Source organism: Wyeomyia smithii, chromosome 3 (assembly GCF_029784165.1).
Source record: "Wyeomyia smithii strain HCP4-BCI-WySm-NY-G18 chromosome 3, ASM2978416v1, whole genome shotgun sequence".
NCBI classification, from domain to species: domain Eukaryota; kingdom Metazoa; phylum Arthropoda; class Insecta; order Diptera; family Culicidae; genus Wyeomyia; species Wyeomyia smithii.
The window spans coordinates 251,173,709-251,196,334 of NC_073696.1; the positions used below are offsets into that span (position 1 = coordinate 251,173,709).

Below are 22,626 nucleotides of genomic sequence, written 5' to 3' on the forward strand. Positions count from 1 at the left end.
CGCCCCGATGTCCGTTATCAATAGACACGGCGTGCAAGCTATCTGGCCAGATTACCGGTCTGTACATTGCCTCCTGTCCTACCCTGGCATTCATGTCTCCAATGACGACTTTCAGGTCCTGTCGCGAGGTTACAGATCCTGTCAGGCCATAGTTGCTTCATGCAATATCTGCACAGGTTCGGGCACGCGGGGTCCCCCATGTGTCCCGAGTGCGTGAAAGAGGAGGAGACTGCAGAGCATGTCTTCTTCGTATGCCCCCGTTTCGTAAGAGCGAGGAGCAACATGATGGCTGTGAGCGGGCCTGGCACTACTCCGGACAATCTTGCCCGGAGGATGTGCGACGACCTGGACATCTGGAACGCGGCCTGTGCGGTCGCCTCCCAGGTTGTCCTGGAGCTACAACGTGTGTGGCGGGTCAACCACCAACACGCCAGTGGTAGCTAACTACCAGTCTCCAGGTAGTTTTTATAGAGTAAAGAGGGTGCATCACGCACAAAAGCCACTCCCCGACGTAATACTTAACCGTCGTTCCGGGAAGATCAGGGCTGGAGACTGGAGGGTTTTAGTGAGTCGGGACAGGGATCAGTAGGTGCTTGGGGGAGTATAACTACCCCAGCATCTCTCCCCTAGTCTCATCCCCACACCCTGAGTTCTCTTCTCAGGTGGCTGTCCGCAGATTTCCCCGCCACCTTAAAAAAAAGGTCCTGTCGCGGGCAGTTATCGCAGACCTGCTCCAACTGCGGTCGGTAGTGCACGTTGATGATGCTGTAGTTGAAGACCCGGTCCTTTATTCTAAACTTGCACATGCTTGCGTTGATCGGCTTCCACATTGGATTTTGCTTGACCAAGCTATCGAACAAATCTTTGAACGACTGTCACTCGAGACAGCCTCCACTTAAGGAAGGAATAGTCACGTTAAAGGTGAAACAATGTTAGCAGACATGTTAGCACTTTCTTCTTCTCTACACAAGTCTTGAATTTTCTTATGGACGCTGCAAAAAGCCAGCCAGATTTCACTCAGAGCATCTAACTCAGTTTGTAAATCAATTTCGTCGACCGCTTCTGGTCGGAATTTTTTAACTATTTCCGAAATGCTGCTTCGGTTGAGTTTCGGTAACTTTCCATCGACAGACAGTGTTGATCCATAAGGATATTCAGGAACATTTAAAGTGCTATTGTGGTTTATGTATCTCCTTCTGAGTTGACTTTCGTTATCTATACCATTGGTAGTCCAGAACTGGTCTAAAACATACTTGGAGAAAATCAAAATTGGTTCAGGTTGTCAGTTTGCAGAATTTCTGTCTATTTCGTGTAGAAATCGTTAACGACCAGATAGTAGCATCAATCAATGACTCCGCGAAATCGAAGTAAAAACCTTGCCATGGACCATGGCTTGTGGTGGAGAATTTGCAGCACTTTATAACACAATATTATCGGGAAAAAGTTACAGTGTATTTTCTAACTAAGTTTATCAATAGAAATTCCTAAAAGCGTCATCCCAAAATCGTTATTTCAACGTAGGTAATAAATCTAACAGTCTTAATATCATTAGTACGAAAGTAAGCATGATCCGCTATCCTGGGGATCAACAGAAATCATCGGTTTTACAGCACAGCTGCCGTTGCCTTTCATCGAAAATCATACGATGAATTTTACCTAATTCTGCGTCTTCGTTCATCACATCCCCAGAATAGTGCTGAGGGCATCCCGTCTGCTCCCAGCAGTAGTCTTTTTTTCTACGATCTTTCCCCCGCAATGCTTCAATGAGCTGCTCCTCGTTCTCCTGCTTCATCTTGTTCATCTCTCGGATAAGTTTTGCCCACTGTTGCTTGTAGAATAGTTTGGATTTTTCGATTTCCGTTAATTTTTGCTCCAGTATCTGTACCTGTTGGCGCAGACCTACACAGCTTTCGACATCCCGGCTTAGTGTATTTACTTTGGCGTGAAGCTGTTGTTCTGTATGTTTTAGCTGTTCGTTCTCCCGAATCAGTGCATCATTTTTAGCTTCCAGTTCTTGACAACGAAGTGAACGGAGTTGTTCCTTGTGCTGTAAATCGGCTTCCATTCGTTTAGTTTTTTCTCGTATTCCTTCCAACTGCTGTTGAAAGGATGCTTCCAGTTTGATTTTCACTTCCTCTACGGTTTTATTCTGCTCAATGCGCTCACTGTTCTGAATAGCAAGGTTCTTTCGACTTTCTTCCAAAGCAGCTGTTAGCGCGGATACATGCTCAAGACGCGTTGCAAATTCCTAAAACAAACAAGAAATATTAAACTACAATGTTTATTTTTCTTCATGGTCACTCACCGCATTTTCCTTCGCACGGCGTTTTTTCCATTCGTTACTTAACTTTGCAAGATAGGTAGCTTCTTTTCTTTTTAACTCTAACAAAAACAACTCCCGTTGCTCCAGCATCCATTGTTTCTGCTCTTCTAGCATTTTATACGACAACTGATCGTCAATCTGTACTTTTGAAGTAGGACCCACTTCTGGTCCTGTAGGAGGCTCTCGGCTGTTATAGTTTATTCCTACCTCGTCCAGGTGGCAATAAACTGTTGCCATACCTAAGCTTTCCCCGCTAGGATTTTCCAGAATCAACACTCCAGTCTGTTGTTCCTTACTACCAACAACTAAGCTTTGATTGTCAACTCGGGCGAAGCAAAACAGTCCATGTGGACCGCTTATCGTTAACTTGGAGCAATCGGAAGTGATTAATTCAAGTACCCGATCTGGAAGAGCGGAAAAGTACAGCTTCAGCTGAAGGTCAGCAAAATCCAACGTCTCCGATCCAATCGTATTTAGCTCCATCGTCACCTTGGTGAGGGGAGTATCCGCCTTTGGATGGTATAATGAAAACTGCCAGATACCAGGACTGGGGCGCGCGTTGAATCGAACACTTTTTACCAGCAGATGATAGCCGAATGTGCGCGGAACATCGCGAAGGTCACGATCTTCACAGTTTAGTAACGATTGTATGTCAATTTTAGATGACATGGCGGCATATGAGCTTGTTGGCTTTGGATCGATAGCAGGACTAGCCGCAGGAGTGTCCATTGAGTTTAGCTGTACATCTCTTTCCGGTTCTAAGGCACGGTCAATTTTGTCGTCAGTATTGACTTTTCTGTCCGATGAAAGGTACTTGAGGCTAAATTTACATTTAATTGCTGGCCATTGTACAGCTGAGCGATCCGAGAGCGATTCGGTAGCTTCCTGGTATTTAACAGATGCCGGTTCGATGGGATAGTATTTTTCCACTTCCTGCGTTGCGGAGCAATTCTCGTACTTAGACAGAAAACTTACTAACGGTTCGTCCTCAATGATGCCATCAAATCGTAGAGTGGAACGCCCTGTAGATGTATATTTTATAAAGAAAAAATAATACTATACAACTGCAGCTCAACACATACCAATAACTCTTTCCCCAAGCAAAATCTCCAAGCGAATGGAGAAAATTTCAGCAAAATATCTCTTCAGCGAATGAAGTGTTGTTCTAAAATTGAGTACAATTTTCTCTTGCATTGAAAAAGCACCATTCGGTTTGCGTTCCATCGTACAAGGATAGGTGTCCCCAAGCAGATCATATCGCATTTGTATCCCATCTGACGAAGATTCTCCGTGTCGTTCCTCTTCCGAAAGCAACGACAAAAGTTGTTTGACATGCTTCAACACTATCTTCACTAGAAATATATCAGATTCCTGCTCACCGTTGCCAATCTGAAGTAATCCACGTTCCTCTAGTAGTCGGATGGGAAGATTTTCACGGGATTCTAATCGAGTAGCTTGCGGGTTAGCGAAGATAACCAAACAACGATCGGTTTCCAGCTCAGTATCCTCTTGTGGTTTCTTTCGGTCAGGAAGTAGGTATCTTTTATCAGTGATTAAAACCGTTAGCTGCAACTCCGGTTTCTGGCTCTTCCATTCGGGATTTGCCAAACCTATCAATCTGTACCACCGAGGTTTTACAGTATCAGCTTTGATAGATGGAATTAGCGGTACGGAACGAAGCGGAAGCACTAGATGGCCAATTTGAACGCGCTGCTGGTTCGCATTTTGGTCAATCGAAAAGCATTCCAGCTTAACGGGAAGATTTTCTGTTTTCATGCGTTTTACAGAACGGCGATCGGTTTCCCATACCATATTGCTATCAAAGCTGGTGGAAGCGATGCCTGGAAGGCGACTGTCTGTTTGCAGTGTATTTTTGTCTAACGAGGCACTAATTAGAATCGGTATGTTTTTTGATCGATAAAGGTTGATAGCTTTAAAGGGGCATATTAAAACGGTAAAATCAAGAAGTAGTATAATGCTTTGGTATTTTACCTTCGTGTACATGTAAAACTATTATCAGTGGCTCGTCAGTTTGCTCCATTATCTGGACGTTAATGATGACCTTATTGAAATGCAATTAGAAAATAAAATCTGGAACACAGTTTAAGTTATGTTAGGTATATTATAAACAGTATTTAAATTGGAAATAAACCTCAAAAATTTAAAATAAAAGTTAAAATCACGAACCGCCAACAAATTGTTTGATTGTAAAATCAAATTTGAAAACCAAAAAAAACGCAACCAAAACAAACCTAACATAAACAAATGCTGTTCGAGGGGAAGGAAACTAAAATATCTAGAGTGAATCGTGTTAGGGCGCAACCAGCAAACGCAACGCAACGCAGCATTCACATTACTAAGCTCTTCCAGTCGTTCAAAACATAATTGCACCAAGTGGTTCATAAATTTTTACTGATCGCAACCAGGGTTGCCACATTTGAATCTGTGTTTTCCTTTGAAAAAATCTGAGCATCTGTATCTGGAACAAAAATATCTGTAAAAAAATCTGTATTGTTTAAACATAAAGAACTTTGTATTTTTCAAGTTTTTATGGTACATAAAAACTTGTTTTTAGCTTAAAACGTGTGAGGAGTTGAAAATATGTTCAATTTGCTTAAAATTTAATTGAATAAAATTTGGATTATTTTTAAAAATTAATGTCAATTTCGAAAAATCTGTAAATCTGTACTTTTCGACGAAAATCTGTATATCTGTATACACAGATTCTGTACCGTTACTTCGGCCAAAAATCTGTAAAATACAGAATAATCTGTACATGTGGCATCCCTGATCGCAACACAACATCGCAAACATCCATGCATGAGATTGTTTACTCTGCACACCTACAGTCTCAATTTGACGGTTCATTTGAAGTGTTTGGGCATTGACCAAAAAACCTAACCTTGCACGTCCTAGTTGCAGAATCAGAGTTCGTCGCTCAGCATTTCTGTTGTATCAGTAATCTACTATATAAAAATGGAATTCCGTAACGCTTGATCTTATTGATATTATTCCCTCAGTCTCTGAGGTGTACAGTACTCATCATCATTTTGAATCGTTCTAAATCAAAAATAATAAGCGATGAAATGTAGGTTTTTTAACATGAAAATGTTCGCTGATGTTCAGGAAAGACATTTGAGAAAAAATAATAGGTATCTAATTACTAAAACTTGAGATATTATTCACAAAACTACGTAAACATGCAAAATTATGACTTTCTGTGCTAAATTTGCCTCTAAACCAAAATTCAAAGCGATGACATATGATTCTTTTTCCACTAAAATGTTTGATGATGTTCAGGGAAGACATTCGAGGAAAAATAACTGGTATCTGATTATCAAAACTTTAGATATTATTCACAAAACTACGTAAAACGTGCAAAAATATGACTTTTTTCGTCTGATGCTTAATTCGTCTCCAAATCAAAATTCGAAGCGATGACATGTGATTCTTCTTCCATTAAAAAGTTCGTTGATGTTTAAGAAAGACATTTGAGAAAAAATAACAGGTATCTAATACTAAAACATGAGATATTATTCACGAAACTACGTTAAACCTGCAAAATTGTGACTTTTTATACTTAATTCGTCTCCAAATCAAAATTCGAAGCGATGACATGTGATTCTCTTTTAATTGGAATGTTCATTGATGTTTAAGAAAGGCATTCGAGAAAAAAATAGTTCTCAAATTACTAAAACTTGAGATATTATTCACGAAACTACGTAAAACATGCAAAATTATGACTTTATGTACTAAATTTGCCTCTAAATCAAAATACAAAGCGATGACATATGATTCTTTTTTCACTTAAATGTTTGTTAATGTTCAGGAGAGCCATTTGAGGAAAAATAACAAGTATCTGATCACTAAAACTTGCGATATTATTCACAAAACTACGTAAAACATGCGAAATTATGTTTTTTTGCTTAATTGGTCTCCAAATCAAAATTCAATGCGATGATATGTGATTATTTTTTCATTAAAGTGTTCGTTGATGTTTAAGAAAGACATTTGAGAAAAAATAACAGGTATCTGTCTGGTAATCAAACTCGAGATATACTTCACAAAACTACGTGAAACATGCAAAATCATGACTTTTATGCTGAATTTGCCTCTAAATCAATCGAAACAGTAATCTGTGATTTTTACTATAATAAAATGTTCATTGTGTTAAGGAAACATATTCTAGGGAAAAATAATAGGTATCTGATTATTTGTCTGATTATTTGAAATTTAAATATTTTCCACAAAACCACATGAAAAATGCAAAACCATAATGTTTTAGGCTCAATTTGTCTCTAAATCAGAATTCAAGGTGATGACATGTGATTTTTTTCAATAAAATGTTCGTTGATATTCAGGAATGACATTCGAGAAGAAATAATAGTTATCTGATAACCGAAAATAGAGATATTATTCACAAAACTAAGTAGAACATGCAATATCACGAATATTTTGGCTCAATTTGTCTTTAAATCCAAATTCAAAGCTATGATATATGATTTTGTTCCTTTAAAATATTTGTTTTTGGTGAGGAAAGACTTTTGAGTAAAAATATTAGAAGATTTTTGATTACTGAAAATTGAGATATTATTCACAACACTACGTTGAACGAGCAAATTCATGAATATTTGAACTCAATTTGCCTCTAAATCGAAATTCAAAGCTATAATATGTAATTGTTCTTCATTGAAATGTTTGTTAATGTTCAGGAAAGACATTTGAGGAAAAATAATAGGTATCTTATTGCTAAAAGTTAAGATATTACTTTAAAAACTACATATGTTTGAAGATGATTTTCTGAAATTTATAAATATTATACAAATAATACATGCAAAATTTTGACTTTTTAGCATGAGCTTAGTTCGCCTGTAATTTTTTTTTTTCAATGAATTGTTCGTCGTTCCTTCAACATCTGCAAATATTTTCTTGCAGAATAATTTATGTTTTAATTTACACAATTACAATTTCTGATGTTTTCGTAGTTTTGTGAATAGTATCACATTACGGGATTCGAAATACTTTTTTGCTTTTTCTAAAACTAGATTTTGGGACATTTGGCTGGAAAAAAGGCCCCATTTCATTGGTTTAATCTTTTTTTTTAATTTCTACGTAGTTATGTGGATCAAAACGTTAACTTCTTCTCAGACGTGTTCCTTGGACACCAACAAATATTTTCGTTACAAGAATTCATATGTTATCTCTTTAGATATGATTATAGAGGAGAACTAAGCATGAATGGTTACGCTAAATTCTTCTTACTTTGATTTCTTTCTTCTAAAAGTTACATAAAAAGAGGTTTTACTGTGAACGATTGACGAAAATCCGGTTATCACCCGAGTGTGATATATTCGGAACTGTGATAACCCCACACAACATTTTCCAAAATAATGACTTCTGGTTTCAGGAAAATAATCTAAAGTGGTATTTGGCCAACCAGTTCAATACTTCCGAAACTTCCAAACTACATATGTCATTTTGGAACCCGAAACGGCGACTTACAGTTTCTGTAAAACATCCCCAAATCCGTATTTCCGTTCTGTGCGTTCTCAGAATGTTAAAATACTTAAAAAGATGATGGACGTATAAGATGTGAAATATTTTTGAAGTGAGCTGTGCTAATAATGCAATGAATCATAAAAAATGATTTCTAATTTTGAAACTTTTGATCCCGAGCATCGCCGGGAACGCTCAGCTAGTTTCTTATATAAGAAATCGGACAACAATAGATCTATACTATAGACACTATATATATAGACCTGCGGACTGAAGCGCAGCGAGCCAAAATAACTGTCAAACGTGCGAGCCCAAATGAACATAACGAAAAATTTGTATCAAACAAATAACAAGAATATAAAAAACCAGCGATTCCAGTGCTGATGTCATTAACTACCAGCGTTGCCAGGTCATTTTTTTAAAAATCTGGAAAAGGCAAAATAAAAATCTGGAAAAAATCTGGCAGTCATTTCGTGGGGTGAAAGGTTAATTTTTCGGATAAAAGTCTTGGGGTACGCAAAATTTGAGGTGAAAAAATTGCAAAATTTCGCGCCAAAATTTAAGTGATGACCTTTTTGCGGAACAGAGGAAATAAAATCTGGATAAAATCTGGATCATCCATGAAAAATCTGGATAATTGGACATCAAAGCTGTTTACCTGGATACATGTCCAAAAATCTGGATAATCCAGCTAAATCTGGATACCTGGCAACGCTGTTCACTACGCAGGTCTATATATAGTGTCTATAATCTATACTGGTTGTTTAGAACTAACTTACGTCTCATTTCAATGTAGTTCTATCATACAACATTGACGATTAACACTAACGTAATGAAATGTCTCGGATATTTCAATGTACGTATCATTACATACAAAAAAAAAACCTCACTTTTTTTACATTTTCCTCAGGTTTGTTTACAAGGTGTTAGAATTTTTTTTCCATTCATCGTTCAGTGATACGAGTGAAAATGAATGATACGAGTACGAAAAAGATCGGACAACTCTCCGCCTATGCGAATTCGTTACTACCAGGCAGTGAAACAATTTTTAACAGCACACTTCCGCATTTTCACTCGAGCCGAAAATTTTACGAGTCCACATAAACAAACCTGCGACCACTGTCAAATCTCTTTCTTTTCTTTTTTGTGACGTCACCGTGCAATGATCTAGAAACAGTGAATGGAAAAAAATCTAACATCTTGTAAACAAACCCGTGGGAAATTTCAAAAAAGTGAGGTTATTTTTTGTATGCAATTGTAGATATTAGCAATACTCAGAGGGAGAGATATGCGTAGAGAGCAGAGTAGGCAGTGTGACTTTGCCCTCGTATCCAAGTGAGTTTTAAAACATGCTTGCACATTTATTTTCGGTTTGCACGTAAACCCTACTAACAGTGCATTACACTTGAGTTGGATTTGAGTTTTAATCCTGCATAACAACAATTGCATAAAAATCGAAATGCGATGAAATTCGCGCTGCGTCTGCTGCAACAGTTTGTTGCATTGTCCTTTGAAAGCATAAATTCGATCTAAAAACAAAACTTATCGCTTTACATCATCGCCTGCATCGCTGGATACATCGTGCACTGCATGCATTGCACGCATTTAAACTCAATCGATCAGAGTGTGCGGTGCGGAAAAACTCAAACTATCGAGAGGAAGCAAATTCAAGTTGGATTCAAATCTGGAAAAGTGTTACTCAGTTCAACTTTGCACGAGTTCATGCCATCACTGGTATAGAGTGTTGTGAGCCAAACGAACATGTCAAAATCTGAGCCAAACGAACAAGAAAGATAACATATTGAGAGGTATTGCAATAAGGTTCAACAAAGAATATATTTATTTTCACACGTTTTTCATGTTCTATTGCTAAACGATGAACTGAGAATGCTTCAAAGTTGCTTCATCATAGTGATTTTAACTGGTGGTTCACAAACTCTTTGTATGGTCTACAAAATTATGAAGAAAGTATATAAAATTAAACATACACATAAAACATAACACCTTAACGGTTTTTATGATGCACCTTATTATTCCCCACACTCAAAGAAATCGACACGACATTATGCAGTGTTTTGCACTTGATTTCGCCCTACTAGTCAAAACATATAGAATTCATATGCAAAACACCATAGAATTATTTATCGTGCAACACCTCATTTCCAAAAGGAAAACACTTTCAATTCTCGTGTTATGACATATAGACATAAAGTGTTTGGATTTTGAATCTCAAATGAATGTTTACCGAGCTTCGAATGATTTATATTCGATTTCAAAATGAAAACAGTTTTACATGGAAATTGTTGCATATAATGCAACCTTTGTTTTATTTATAAAATTTAAAATTTAATTTTATCTATAATAATTCATTATCAAATATAAACTTTACTTCTCTGTTGAAGAAGCCTGTAAAGCAAACAAAAAAATCAATTAATTTGATTGTATTAATCAATGTTTAAGTAAACAAATACTCGCCTCTAGCGTAAAGATGCTTTCATCAGAATCTCTGTGATCTTGTGCTAGAAGAACGAAATAAGATTAGAATTGGATTCTTTTACGTGACATAAATAACTTACCTTGCAAACATTTACAAATTTAGCCCGGAAAATCGTCGAGCTTCTAAGCCGTATGACACTCGCTGACTTTTCATCTGTCGCCATTTTTATACTTTTCAGCACAATTGGCACTTCATTTGACACATAAAAACAAAACAAATCAACCGAAAGTGTTTCGCACATGATAATCACTGTGATGAAACAGTGGGGCAGATTCAAGTGAAATTCACTTGAAAGGGATGTTGGAATCATACGTAAATGAAGTGCGGCACATGGATGTAAGTTGATGTGTGCGACAACTTGAAACGAAAGTGAAAAATGATTGAATTCGATAAAAAAAAATTCTTCAAAGAACAATGCGGAGTCATTTTCATATCCAATTGATAAAACACTTGGATGAAGCGTGCGCAGTTTTTTCAGTGCAGGACTTCCATCGTCACCATCAGTTATACGAGTCGAATAAAAAAGTTAGTCAACATAGTGCTTTGAGAAGAGATCTTGTACTTCTGATATGTGAAACCTAGTTGCCAAATCAGCCGTTTTTTCATCGCTTATCGCTCTGTGAGTATCTGTAGTAGATATCACTCATTCGACTGTCATTTTTTTAATTTGTTATTGCCATATAATGAATCAAAAATATTTTTATCAGATCTGACTATTTATTGATCTGACCGGAAGTGTGTTTCAGTTAAAAGCGAATTTTTGTTCAAAATTACGTCCGAAACAGATCACTTTCAAAGATGTCGCAGGAAATTCGGTGGAAAGTATTCTCCGCTGCATTTGGAACAACATCAGATCAATCGGAAGGTAATCTTCAATGACGAAACACCTGCCTGGAGTGAAGAGCAACGATCTGGATTTGAAGACATCGATCAGTTCTTAATGCTGCAGGATCAAACCAAGAAAAAGCTCTACTCGGTGGCAAGCAGGTTACTTCAATCGTGGCGAGTACGAAACATAAATGTTTTTATCTACGTGTACTCACTGAATGTTGAGTCACATTCGCAGTACCAAAAGTTGCAACGAACACTGATTTGTCCTCAAAATCCTGATAGATGCGGAGCACATTTGACGCTCGACGATGCAGCATTAGCAGAAGAATTGCGTTGCAAACATTCGAACATTAAGGGCCACTACAGCTCATGGTTGCTCTGGACGAACTTCATCAATTCGGCACCTGCACATGAGCAAGAGCAGCTGAAACAGTGCAGTTCACCGCCACTGGAGCTGGCAAAACATTTTCGGTAGATGACTGTGTCATTTCGGTGGATGGTTGTGGCAAATGCTGTCAACGATGGAAGTGGTGGAGCTTGAGAAGGATGTTTCACGTGCTTTGAACATTCTCCAAGGAGTCTCCAACAGACTGAATGCGATGAAACTAAAGGGAGTCTTTCGTCTACGGTGACCGATTGCCAAGACATCGACCATAGAGATAAGTGACTTTTCACCTACACACACTAGTAAACATGTAAACCCGTGTAAGGTTGCTTTTGTTTCCTCCGAAATGTAGTTCATCGCATCTCGTTGCTTCGACTTTGATCACTTTTTACCATTTTTGGTCGAATATGTTTAGTAGTTTCTTCCGATTTCTGATCACGAATGAAAAAACTTATTAAAAAACAAGTTTAAAACATATAATGAGTGTTCAACTGAATATTTGTCCAGCTGCTAAAAACATAGCATTGCAAACAAAACAGCTATTTGTATATATTTTCCTCAACTAATGGCACTAACACATTCGTACGTAAAAAGGTCTATGCATAGACATTTTTATTTTTCCTCTTTTTAACAAAAACTAGACGTATGCATTGGTTTTATTTTGATGATCAATAATTATTTTAAACGGTTGGTATCTTGGTGTGTGAATAATACGAAAGAATTAAAAATACAATAAAAAACTATACTCAAATATATTTATCTGAAATGTTTATAATAAATTTTTTTGAAGTAGAATACTTCTCTCAGTAAGTTCGGCTACATAGGGATGTGAAATGAAAATCTAAAACCGAAAAAAGTGAAAACTATGTCCAATTTCAAATGCTAATAAATCGTATTCGATGGATTTCCTTCGTTCTTGCAGCAATAGATTGGAAAATCTTCTAAGATTCTTCCCAAACGAAGATAATTGTGATTTTATTATTCAAACTATTGTACTATTGAAAATAGTTAAGCCTTGTCAAAACGAAAAATTCGACCTCTGATTGGTCGTTATATGTTTGCTTCCCAAGCACGGTCGACAGAATAATATACTTTGCAATTTAAAATATGCTATTTGGCCTATATAAGAGCCTGTTTCAGCCGAAGCCGCTCATAATAGTTCTAGACAGCGACAACAGCAGTCATCCTCTAGCATCAGCAATAGCAGTGCAGTGGATACCAGCGATAGCGGATAGCGGCCACAGATGTGGCATAGAAATGGATAGCGCACTAGTTGCAGCGGATCTCAGCATCGATAGCAGCTGGGCCAGGTGATGCAGGGGCAGAGGATACAAATGGCAGCGTATAGCGGCCACAACTGTGGCATGGCTACGGATAGCGTAGCAGTTGCAGCGGGTATATTTGACCATGAAGCATTTATGCAATAATTGAATGAAAATTGCAATTGCAGCCATCGGCCTTTTTCAAGGCTACTAAATGTATTTGAAAGAGCATAATGAATGGTTATTAATAAACTGCAACTGAGGTTTGATGCTGCTGCAAATGCACAGCAGTGTGATGTTTATTACGATTTTTTGATACTGTGCTTAACAAGCGGTATATACGAAACAAATCCGATTTCCAACAAACGCACGTCTGTTTGTCTGGTTATAGTTTGACATCACAGCAGAATTTCGACCTTCATACTCATGTCTGCCATTGGCAATATCAAACACGCAACCATCTGCATCCATGCGACACGGGGACGGGAACATTTTCTTCTTCCAAGCCGCGCAACACGACACAATACATGTTATTTTGTTGCCTTAATAAGAGCTCTATCGGTCCGGCTCGACATATTGTCCACAAGAAATCGTTTTTGTACATCCGTGTTACGAAACTGAGAAAATCTGTAGGAACTGAAAATAAAGGCGGGACCAGAATGAATGAAATGTATTTTTCGTACTTTCGTATTACGACATATGAAATAAAATTTTTCGAACGTTGTAGAATGGTATACCTGGAAATAATTAGGTCACAACTACTTTTCCAGTTCCACTATTTCACAACGTTCGAAAACTTTACGTTCATTTATTTACTACAAAAAAGACTGACACGCAAGCAGCCGAATTATATTTCTTGTAAAAGTATTCTACTTCAACCTTGCGGTCGTGGCTTTGCACACAACCCTCCTGTGATTTTTGAAAAGAAATGTGAAAATCTTTATTAGAGGAATACAATAATGAGTCATTTTTTCTCAGAATATCTCGGCTATCGACGGAAATTTCATTGAGAGAGATGAGATTAAAAACGTCCCATGGTATTGCCAAAAACTCTTTAACGAAACGAATTATTTCGTCGTCTCGAATATGTATTGCCCTACGCTCTATGGTTTTCCATGACAAGCCCGCTTCATGTGAAATTATACAAATAAACGATGCACTGATCGTCTGATGGAAATGAAGCTGAAATTTATGCTCAGTTTCGTCGAGGAAAGGTAACGGGTCCTTCCGATACAATTCAACGATCCACTGCGCATTTCATTTCCATACATTTTGTACACTTGAGCACGCTGCTTCCGAGAGAAGTATCCGTTTTTTTATATTTCGAAAACCATTTGCAAATGGTTGAAAGAGCTCTCCCATAGACCTTTGCCAACTCCGTTCGGGACATTCCGAGAAAATAATAACCATATAATGGTATACCTTTTTGGAAGAAGCATGTTTTCGACGAACGTTGCAGGAAATAATACTATCCACCGCTGTGAATAGAATTGTAGAGAATTGGATACAAAGAGCGTAACAGTTACAATAATTAAATTATTTAAAATGTTCAAGCAGTGGAGTCTGAGGTAAAATCGTTGTTTTGTTCATGTTTTTTTCTCGCGTCTGAACTTCACTGACAGTTAGTTCGCCAGTGGAACGTCGCATCGCTAGTCAAAGTTGCGACTTTGTTTTAGTGCTGCGAAGACAAAACTATTCCTTTTTTAACACCATCATTCTGATAAATTTTATCTGTTTGAAAAACAAGACATCTTTTTTGAAGCGATTTGTTAACATTAGCTAATCGAAATTGAATCGAAAAAACTTCAAGCGTTCCTAAATCAACTTATAATCATTTGCGAGACCTGCTAAAAAAAAACATAACTTTGTGGTTATAGATGGCAGTTAAGTTTCCTCATGGATTTCGAGACCCCTCGAATTGCGAAATACAGTAATTTCGAGCACATTTTCACCCCGGCATCAGCCACGCCTACACACTCGAGCCTTTGCGTATACACTTCGGCCAAACGCATACAATGCTGCTGTGCGGTACAGTGTAAGTACGCTTGATGAAAGCTTTCTCGTTTTTTATGCGGATCGCCGCAACTTTTTGTGGGCTCTTCTAGCCAGCACCAGCAGCCAGCAGAAGTGATACAGCCAGCCCTGAGATCACGTCGGATTGTTCCGCGATCCAGTTGGCCAGTGCCGCAGTTAACCGTATCAAAAGTTAATACGTTTTACCCCAATCCAAAACGCAGTGTCCGAGTGCAGAAGTGACTTTTTCCGGCTACCGGAAATTGTAAACCAATTGTGAATTTGCCACCAGAAGATGTGAAAAGTTTTCGAGTGAATCGGAAAGTGCCTGTCGTGAGAGGTAGAAACATAACGGGATCAGGGCCGAACCAATTCGAGTGCGGCCCGAAGTGTAGTGAAAATTACCGTAAGAACACGGTAAAACTAGGGCGGATAGAAGGTGGTGGCTGAGTGGATTTTAAAGGTAATTAAATTTTTAAGCTTCCGAGAATTTGTCGCAATTTTTCAATTCCAACTAGCAGACACTTTCGGGGCTGGGAAGTTGGATATCGCGAAAGATGAATGAAAATCGATCAAAATGGAAAATTTGAATGAATATTGAGCAACAGCAAACTGCTCGAATCGCTGTTGGTACTGTTTTCTATGATGGCTGCTGTTTCGACGGAACAAGATGGACTAGCTAGAGAGGTGTTGTTGAAGCGAGCAAAACTGTTTCATGAGAAAGATTGTTTACTGACGTCAAAGATCTGCTTTGGGTCGTTAACCAGAGTAACTCAGTGGTGTGCTTAAGTTGAAGCTTATAAATGCAAAAGTTGTACTTTTCTACAACAGGGATTGTAGAAGTACTTTGGTTTTATTTGAAAAAAACTTAGTTGAAGTTCAAATAGTAGAAATTATTTATTTTTCAAGCTTATTTTTATACATTAAAAACCAATTTTTTGTTTGAATTGAATAATTCTTTGCACTATTGACAATGTTAATGCTTTTAAAAGCATTACCAATAACAAAGATTTTTTTTTTTATTTCAATATTAAAGAAAAACAAGCGAACTCAATTAAAAAGGGTACTAAACTGCCTCTGCATCTTACCAGACTATGAAACGATTTTAGCATTCAAATGTGTTACCAAAGTACGGAGTAAACATCCAAAATCGCTTATCCCGAATTTAACGAGCATCTGTTTTCGGCTACTATACTTTTGCACCACCACAAGTGGACCTTATTTGCATCGAAGCGCGCAAAGACAGCAAGCTTGGGATACAAGCGGAAACGAGCACAAATCGATTCGCGCGGACCCATCTGAATCGTTTTGCTTTCGTACCGTCGACGACCGGTTGGAGCAGCGTGCGCCCCAGTGTATGTACATAGGAGATGGTGAGCGGCGGCACACACCAGTAAAAATTGCTTATAAAAATAATAAAAAATACCACCTGCTTTCACATTCTTGAGTCGAATGAGTCGGCGGGAGAAGATGGAATTATTCGAAATGTGCTACCAGTTTCCACTTTACTACAGCAACTGCCGCTATGGTTTTTATAGAATGATTGCTGAGTAAATTTCGTAGATTTCAGCACTGCATGCTTCGTTTTACATTAGTAACTGAAATCCTTTTTATTCTACAAAATAAAAAAAGATTTATTTGATGTGGGACTACGTCTTTTTTTTTTCCTATACTGGGATGCATTCTGTGAATTGGAAATGAAACTGGCAAATATCCCGTCTGATTTCAAATGATGATAACAGTATAACCACATGGTGGATAACAATGACCAATATAATGTTGGATGGATAAAATGTTGGATCACTGTTATTTCATTACTCAGTGGTAAAAATTGTTAAAAAGTTTCAAGGACAAATTTACGCGAATAATGAACCAATCACATGCAAGCATGCCTAGCACAGACGACATGAATAGACATGGACCATTCCCTGTGATATTCTCTGTATCAATATCGAAACATGACAGAGTTTCCCCGTCCCAATAGGTCAATTTATGTTTGCTTCCATAAACTTAGACTAATTCGATGTCTCGAAGGTAAAGGTTTTTCGAAAAGTTTGAAACAACCCCCATTATTTAGCAATTTCTAAGCCTGCTGATGTCTTGAAAGAAAACATGCTGGTAAAAGCAATAATACCGTACAGTATATGTGGAGCGAAGCGCCGCTGATATCTCGTCGCCTATCTATGTCGAAAGTAACAATTCTCAAATATACAAATTCATAGAAGAGTAAGAACCGGCAAATGTTTGTGAATTTTTTGTCCATTTACTGAGATTTATGTAGAATCTTTTTTTACATTCCAACATTGTAATCAGAGTTAAATAAGAAAGAACCGTCATTATGATAACGTAAGTATTGTTAGATTTGGTTTATGAGGAAATAAAGTTGATTCTGATTTAGATGCATTACTAGAAATTCTTGGTGCTTCTTCAAAAACAACGATACGCTTGTACCTTGTCAAAAAATTTCATTTGAACAAAAAAAGCACTACAGGCACGATAACGCCAAGTATAAACGAAATTCTTACAAGTGTTGTTGAATATATTTGTAAAAAGAGACTTTAAGAGAAGAGTACACGCAAAAGTTGGATGGTGCGAAACCAGTACAAAATTGTGCGTTTTTAGCACAATTGTTGATGTAATTCGGAACCAGTACAATGATTGCGTGTTAGGCATAACGCAATTAATGCTCTAGCGTTTCTCCAATGTATTTGGCAGCTCCAAACTACTACACCTAAACAGTTTCAACTGGTATCAAGCAGCATTGCAAAGCGAGCGAGAAGCAAAACCATTCTCCTCCTTTCTGCTTGAGGACGAGACATATGCTACGATTTTCAAGTCTTTTGCACACACGCTTTCGAGATATTTTTCTTTTTCATGCATTCCTCTGAATTACAGCAAGCACGCACCGACAGTATGAGTGAGACTAACAACACTGGTATCAAGTATGTACAGCTCGGGTGTCTCGCTCATTTCGTGAAGCAACGAGACATCGCGCTGCGCGTCGCAATCCGAACCGAGCGAGAAGCGAAAGAGCAACCTGCAAATTGTATGTGACGTGTCTAGTCTTGTCGCCCATACATGGAAATTCTACGAGCGAGAGAGAGATTTCTCTCGTCGCTTGAGAAAAAAGCGCGGGCACAGAATGACAAATAATAATTATTCACAATTTACAAGTGTTGCCATAAAAATCGGCAACGCTTTTGTGACTTTGTGGAATGGAAGGTTTTGCTAGTTTTGCGGTGAAGCTAGTGTTGATTACAAAATGTTGTGAACAGAATTTTGTTTCTTTTTTTTTTGCAAGTCATTAAATGGTACTTTTTAATGACCAAATCCATCGAGATAAATCGATCGAGTATTATAGCTATTTAAATCTAGTGAGTTCACAAGTTGTTGCTTGCTGCCTGCACTGCTCCATGAGTAGCAGTCACTAATACACTCGACGTGAGAAATAAAGTGTCGGTATATGATACATATTCTGATTTCATTCTATGTCAATGTATTCGCAGTACAACTGTTGCGTTATGCGTTTCACACATTTATTGTGCGATTTCTGTGCAACATTTGTGCGAATCGGGAAGACACAATGATTGTACAAGACTTCAACTTTTGCGTGTAAGAATAAAAATACGTAGGTCACTGAACAAACGAATTGATGCTGTCTGCGCACTCTGTAACCTTTGTAATTAAAAATTCTTCTGATTGCAGCGTTAAGTCCCACGTCATCATTTCTTACAACCCATAGGGCTGTAAACCTTGTAGTATTTATAATGTTTTTAAATAAGTTGATACATGAAATATTTTTTAAAACACTTCGAAGGTCGTACACAACCGTACCGGAGTGCTAAATTTTCTGCTATTTGAATCTGCTTTATATTGGTCATAAACAATTGTAAAACGGTTGCTGCTGGGTTTTTTCCTCAAGTCGGTTGTATTTACCGCAACTATTTCCTATTAGAAAAAGTATATCACAAGTTTTAGGGACATGAAAAGACGAAGTAAGAAAGTTATATAAAAAGGGGCTTTTTCGTTACACCTTTCACAGGGTTTGAAGAGGTCTTTCACAATAGTTAAAGAGGTTGTTTCTAAGACACGACCGCAGAGTTAACGTAGAATACGACAGCCTGTCTTATGTCAATGTCTTTTTTGCAACAGGTTTGGGAATACACTCGATTGAGGTTAATCAATTTGATGGTGATCAGCTCTCTACTCCGCCTTTATTTCATGTTCCCACATTTTGAACTTTAATTCAATGTGCATCATACCATCCTCCGTTGAGGGAGCTAGAGTTATAGTTTCTCTGGCGTATAAACGCTCTTAATTTGACAGAGTTTCACGCACACGTATGATAAGTAAAATAAATTGCTTTGTGAACATCTGAGAAATGCGTTACAGTTCTCATCGTCCTCGAGTGCGACAAAAACAGTATAAAATCGAACGTTCTGCGCACCCATGGTGAATTCTAAGTCTTCCTAAAATATTATATAAAATGCTATCTGGTGCCAGCCAACAAATTACAACCAGCCCTTCTCAGAGCCACAAACACGTTGTTGAATTTTTTGATGAAAAATCTTAACTACTGCAATTACATAATTTTTACATTTTATTGTATTCACAACAGAAACAATACTGACAAGTTTCATCGTTTAATTTATCTCTAGCAGAATTTCCTGCCATTTCCAGTAATCCTGCAGCTACCAGAAACTCCATAGCAGCTACCAGATAGATGGGCGCTTAAGTAGCAACGCGACCAGCCAGAAATTTGAAATCCGGCTTTTCTTTTTTCGCCACGATCAGCACTTAACGTCCGTATGGTACCGGTACAGTCTTGGCATGAATTATACATATAGAAAGTGCATTCCCGGTTAACTAGGTATATTGTGGCGACCGTGTTAGGGAAAGCAAGCATTAGGCATCTGCGTTTCGACAAGGCTTGACCATTTTCAATAGTACAATAGTTCGAATAATCAAATTACAATTTACTGCATCTGTGCGAGAGCATAGATGATTTTCCAAGCGATTGCTGTAAGAATGGAAGAAACTGACTGAGTTTTAAACATTTGAAAGTGATCCTTTTTTTTGACGTTCTCAACGATTCCATTTTGAAATTGAACCCCTATATATGTTGCCGTAAGATGTTTTCAACGTCGAAAGTTTTTGCAAGGAAGACAAACGGAATCAAATATTGGTGCAAAGCACGGTAAAAGCTACTCACTATCGCATTTTATGAGCGAATAAAAAGCTAATGAAGCCTTTGCCTTTTTCCGAAACGATTAAAACATACGCAAAAAAATCGTTATACGAAAATAATCGTTTTAACGTTCGCGGTAAAAAATGAACTTTTTCAGATGGTGGTAAAAAAATAATTAAGTTTGATAAATTTCCCGTGAAAGGTAATTATGTTGGCTTACTTGCAAAAAATTCTACGCCCTTGCGAGCGTCCCTCCGGCAGCTAACCGGAGCATTCACCATGACGGACGAAAACATGCGTGTAGGCATTTTTCGTTTTATTTATCAATTCTTCAGTTTTCTTGACAACATTGCTGGAGTATATCTTACGCTTCAGGTTTTCCCAGAAATCCTCGATGGAACGCAACTTGGGGACGTTGGACAGGTTCGATATTCAGCCGCTCCATCTCCTCCAACGATCGCTTCGAGTAATGGGCCGACGCCAGATCCGGCCAAAATACCATGTCTTCGGCCTCATGGTATTTCTTGATGAACGACGCAACTTCCGGCAGACACTTCGTACTATTAATTTCTTCGTTCATGGCCAGTCTAGACCAAAGGAGGGCGGCTTTGATATCTCATTCTCGCTGATTGTCTGCCACAGCAGCACCTTTTTGAAGAGCTTGGTGTTTGAAATGATCTTCACCTCGGTGCTCACTTCCTTCCTAGGGGAAGTAAAATACGAAGTGCCCTGCCAGTCGTCGCCATCCAGAGTGAGACAGGTCTCGCTGCCGCTGCGCCATTACCTGCAGCTCCGAGACCAGTGGACAGGTGTCCTCCACCAGATACATTTTCACTGTTTGGCCGGTTGGACCGACCTCCAGGCCAGGGGTTAGAGTTCGACTGTTAGGTTAGAGTTCGACTGATTTTTCTGCTGACTTGTTGTTACTATGATTGATGATGCATTGGTGGTTTTGTCAGTGAGTGTTAAGGTAAACCAATGAAAAGTAGGCAATTTTTTGTTCATTTTTCCCGCAAACATCAAACCAACACAAATTGGTTAGCAATCATTTCAAAAATGATGTTGCTGAAACTCAAAAAGGTTTTCGAAATTTTAGTTGTGTATTTTAAAACTGTCTTTTTTTTTCGAGAATGTACATATTCTAATCATGTTATAAGAGTGTACTGTTCTGATTATAGAGCTGAACAAAACGGTTCACTACAGTGAGCGGGCCTTGCAGAGGACGTGAATGGAAAGATATTTTGCACCCGAAGTATGTCGATTCACGATTCACTCATATACACCAAAGTCGCTTTTTACGCGGGGGATACATGTCGCGTAAAAAAACCGCGTAAAATTCCGGAATCCGCGTAAAAAAACCTGCGTTGATTCTGCAATCCGAGTGAAGAGAAACCGAAATCCGCGCAAAAAAATACTGCGTAAATTCCGGAATCCGCGTAAAAAACCCGCGTTTATTCCGGAATCCGCGTAAAAAAACGCGTGAATTCCGGAATCCGCGTAAAAAGCGACCTTAGTGTACTTTAACTATGACATGTTAGCCACAGACAAACAGACGTGACACTCGATGACGATTTCATCGACCAGAAAAATAACGATATTTTTGAAATTTTGCTTAGTGGGCAATAATGCCGTTAGTTTCGCTATAAGCAAGCCTGCACATTTATTATCAAAGACATTAGTGTAATGCCGCTTGTGTTGATTTAAGCAAGCGTGCACACCCATTATCAAATACAAAAACCGCTTTACGAATATAAGTTAGTAGGTAATAAGCTCACATGGTGGCGCTTGCAGGACACAAAATCGGTGGCTGCAAATCAGCCGAATTCAGCTCGTTGAGTGTTGCGCTGAGCTTTTGTATCTGTAGATTTATTATATGTTTTTAAATTTATTCGTCGCGCGCGGGATTTTGAGATATTTGATCGTATTGCCTACCATGGCGAATCCTGATCTTACCTACCCCATCATACTAACACAAATTCCCTTTATGTGACATTCGTAGTGATGCAGAGGTGAACTCGGTCTCATAACAACGTTTGTCGAACTAACAATCCTCCCTATTTTTTCCCAACGACAGTAAGGACGTGGCCGGCGCCGTTATTCATCTTTCTAAAGTGAGAGTTACTGAATTGTTGTTCATTGAAGATGGTATAACATTCCAAAAGCTATCTATGTGGTTCTCTGTGCAACTTCACTAGCTCAGGTCAATCACGTTGATGCAACTACGATATGTGCGGTCGTCAATACTCATGCTCAATCCAGGGTGGCCACTCTACCGGGAAATACGGGAAAAAGCCGGGAATTTCAAATCACCGGGAAAAAATACGGGAAAACGGAAAATTAGGCTTCACGCCGGGAAAATCATCTTCCTTTATGTCGCCCGTTTTAATTGTTCAACAGTTTCTAAGTAAATGTCAACATGAAAACCTGTTTTTTTGCACGATGACCTATCTGGCATGATTCTGCCGGTTAGGGGAAAGCTGGTTGTTGGTTTCAGCCAAAGTCGACAGCTGCTTCGCAGCAAGATCTACGTCAAATAAATTCAGGCTTGGTCAGGTGGACAAATTTACTGTTCCATAACATATATTGTCAGATTTTAAAAGGAGTTAAAAGTAATCAGCGTCGCGAGAGGCG

General features: G+C 38.3%; 1 protein-coding gene and 1 long non-coding RNA gene across 2 annotated transcripts in view; one reads left to right on the plus strand and one right to left on the minus strand.

Moving 5' to 3' along the window:
• Positions 1–1,430: 1,430 nt before the first annotated feature.
• Positions 1,431–4,570, minus strand: LOC129727818 (centrosomal protein of 120 kDa). The gene is made up of 5 exons (XM_055686022.1): positions 4,476–4,570; positions 4,316–4,414; positions 3,406–4,254; positions 2,306–3,345; positions 1,431–2,248 (listed from the first exon to the last, which is right to left on the minus strand). Exons 2-5 carry the CDS (start codon positions 4,362–4,364, stop codon positions 1,586–1,588), a joined length of 2,601 nt encoding a protein of 866 aa, XP_055541997.1. The 5' UTR covers positions 4,365–4,414; positions 4,476–4,570; the 3' UTR covers positions 1,431–1,585.
• Positions 4,571–14,826: 10,256 nt separating this feature from the next.
• Positions 14,827–22,626, plus strand: part of LOC129731979 (uncharacterized) — a 32,649-nt gene continuing 24,849 nt past the window's right edge. Inside the window, exon 1 of the long non-coding RNA XR_008729132.1 lies at positions 14,827–15,270. This is a non-coding gene — a long non-coding RNA (uncharacterized LOC129731979). The remainder of the gene's footprint in view (positions 15,271–22,626) is intronic.

What these genes read in the sequence shown, in the direction of transcription:
- LOC129727818 (XM_055686022.1), bottom strand. Translation starts at nt 4,364, where the DNA reads ATGGAGCAAACTGACGAGCCACTGATAATAGTTTTACATGTACACGAA. An exon ending in AGTTTTACATGTACACGAAG is followed by an intron (nt 4,255 to 4,315) that starts GTAAAATACCAA and finishes GCCCCTTTAAAG; the next exon opens with CTATCAACCTTTATCGATCA. An exon ending in GCCGTGCGAAGGAAAATGCG is followed by an intron (nt 2,249 to 2,305) that starts GTGAGTGACCAT and finishes TGTTTGTTTTAG; the next exon opens with GAATTTGCAACGCGTCTTGA.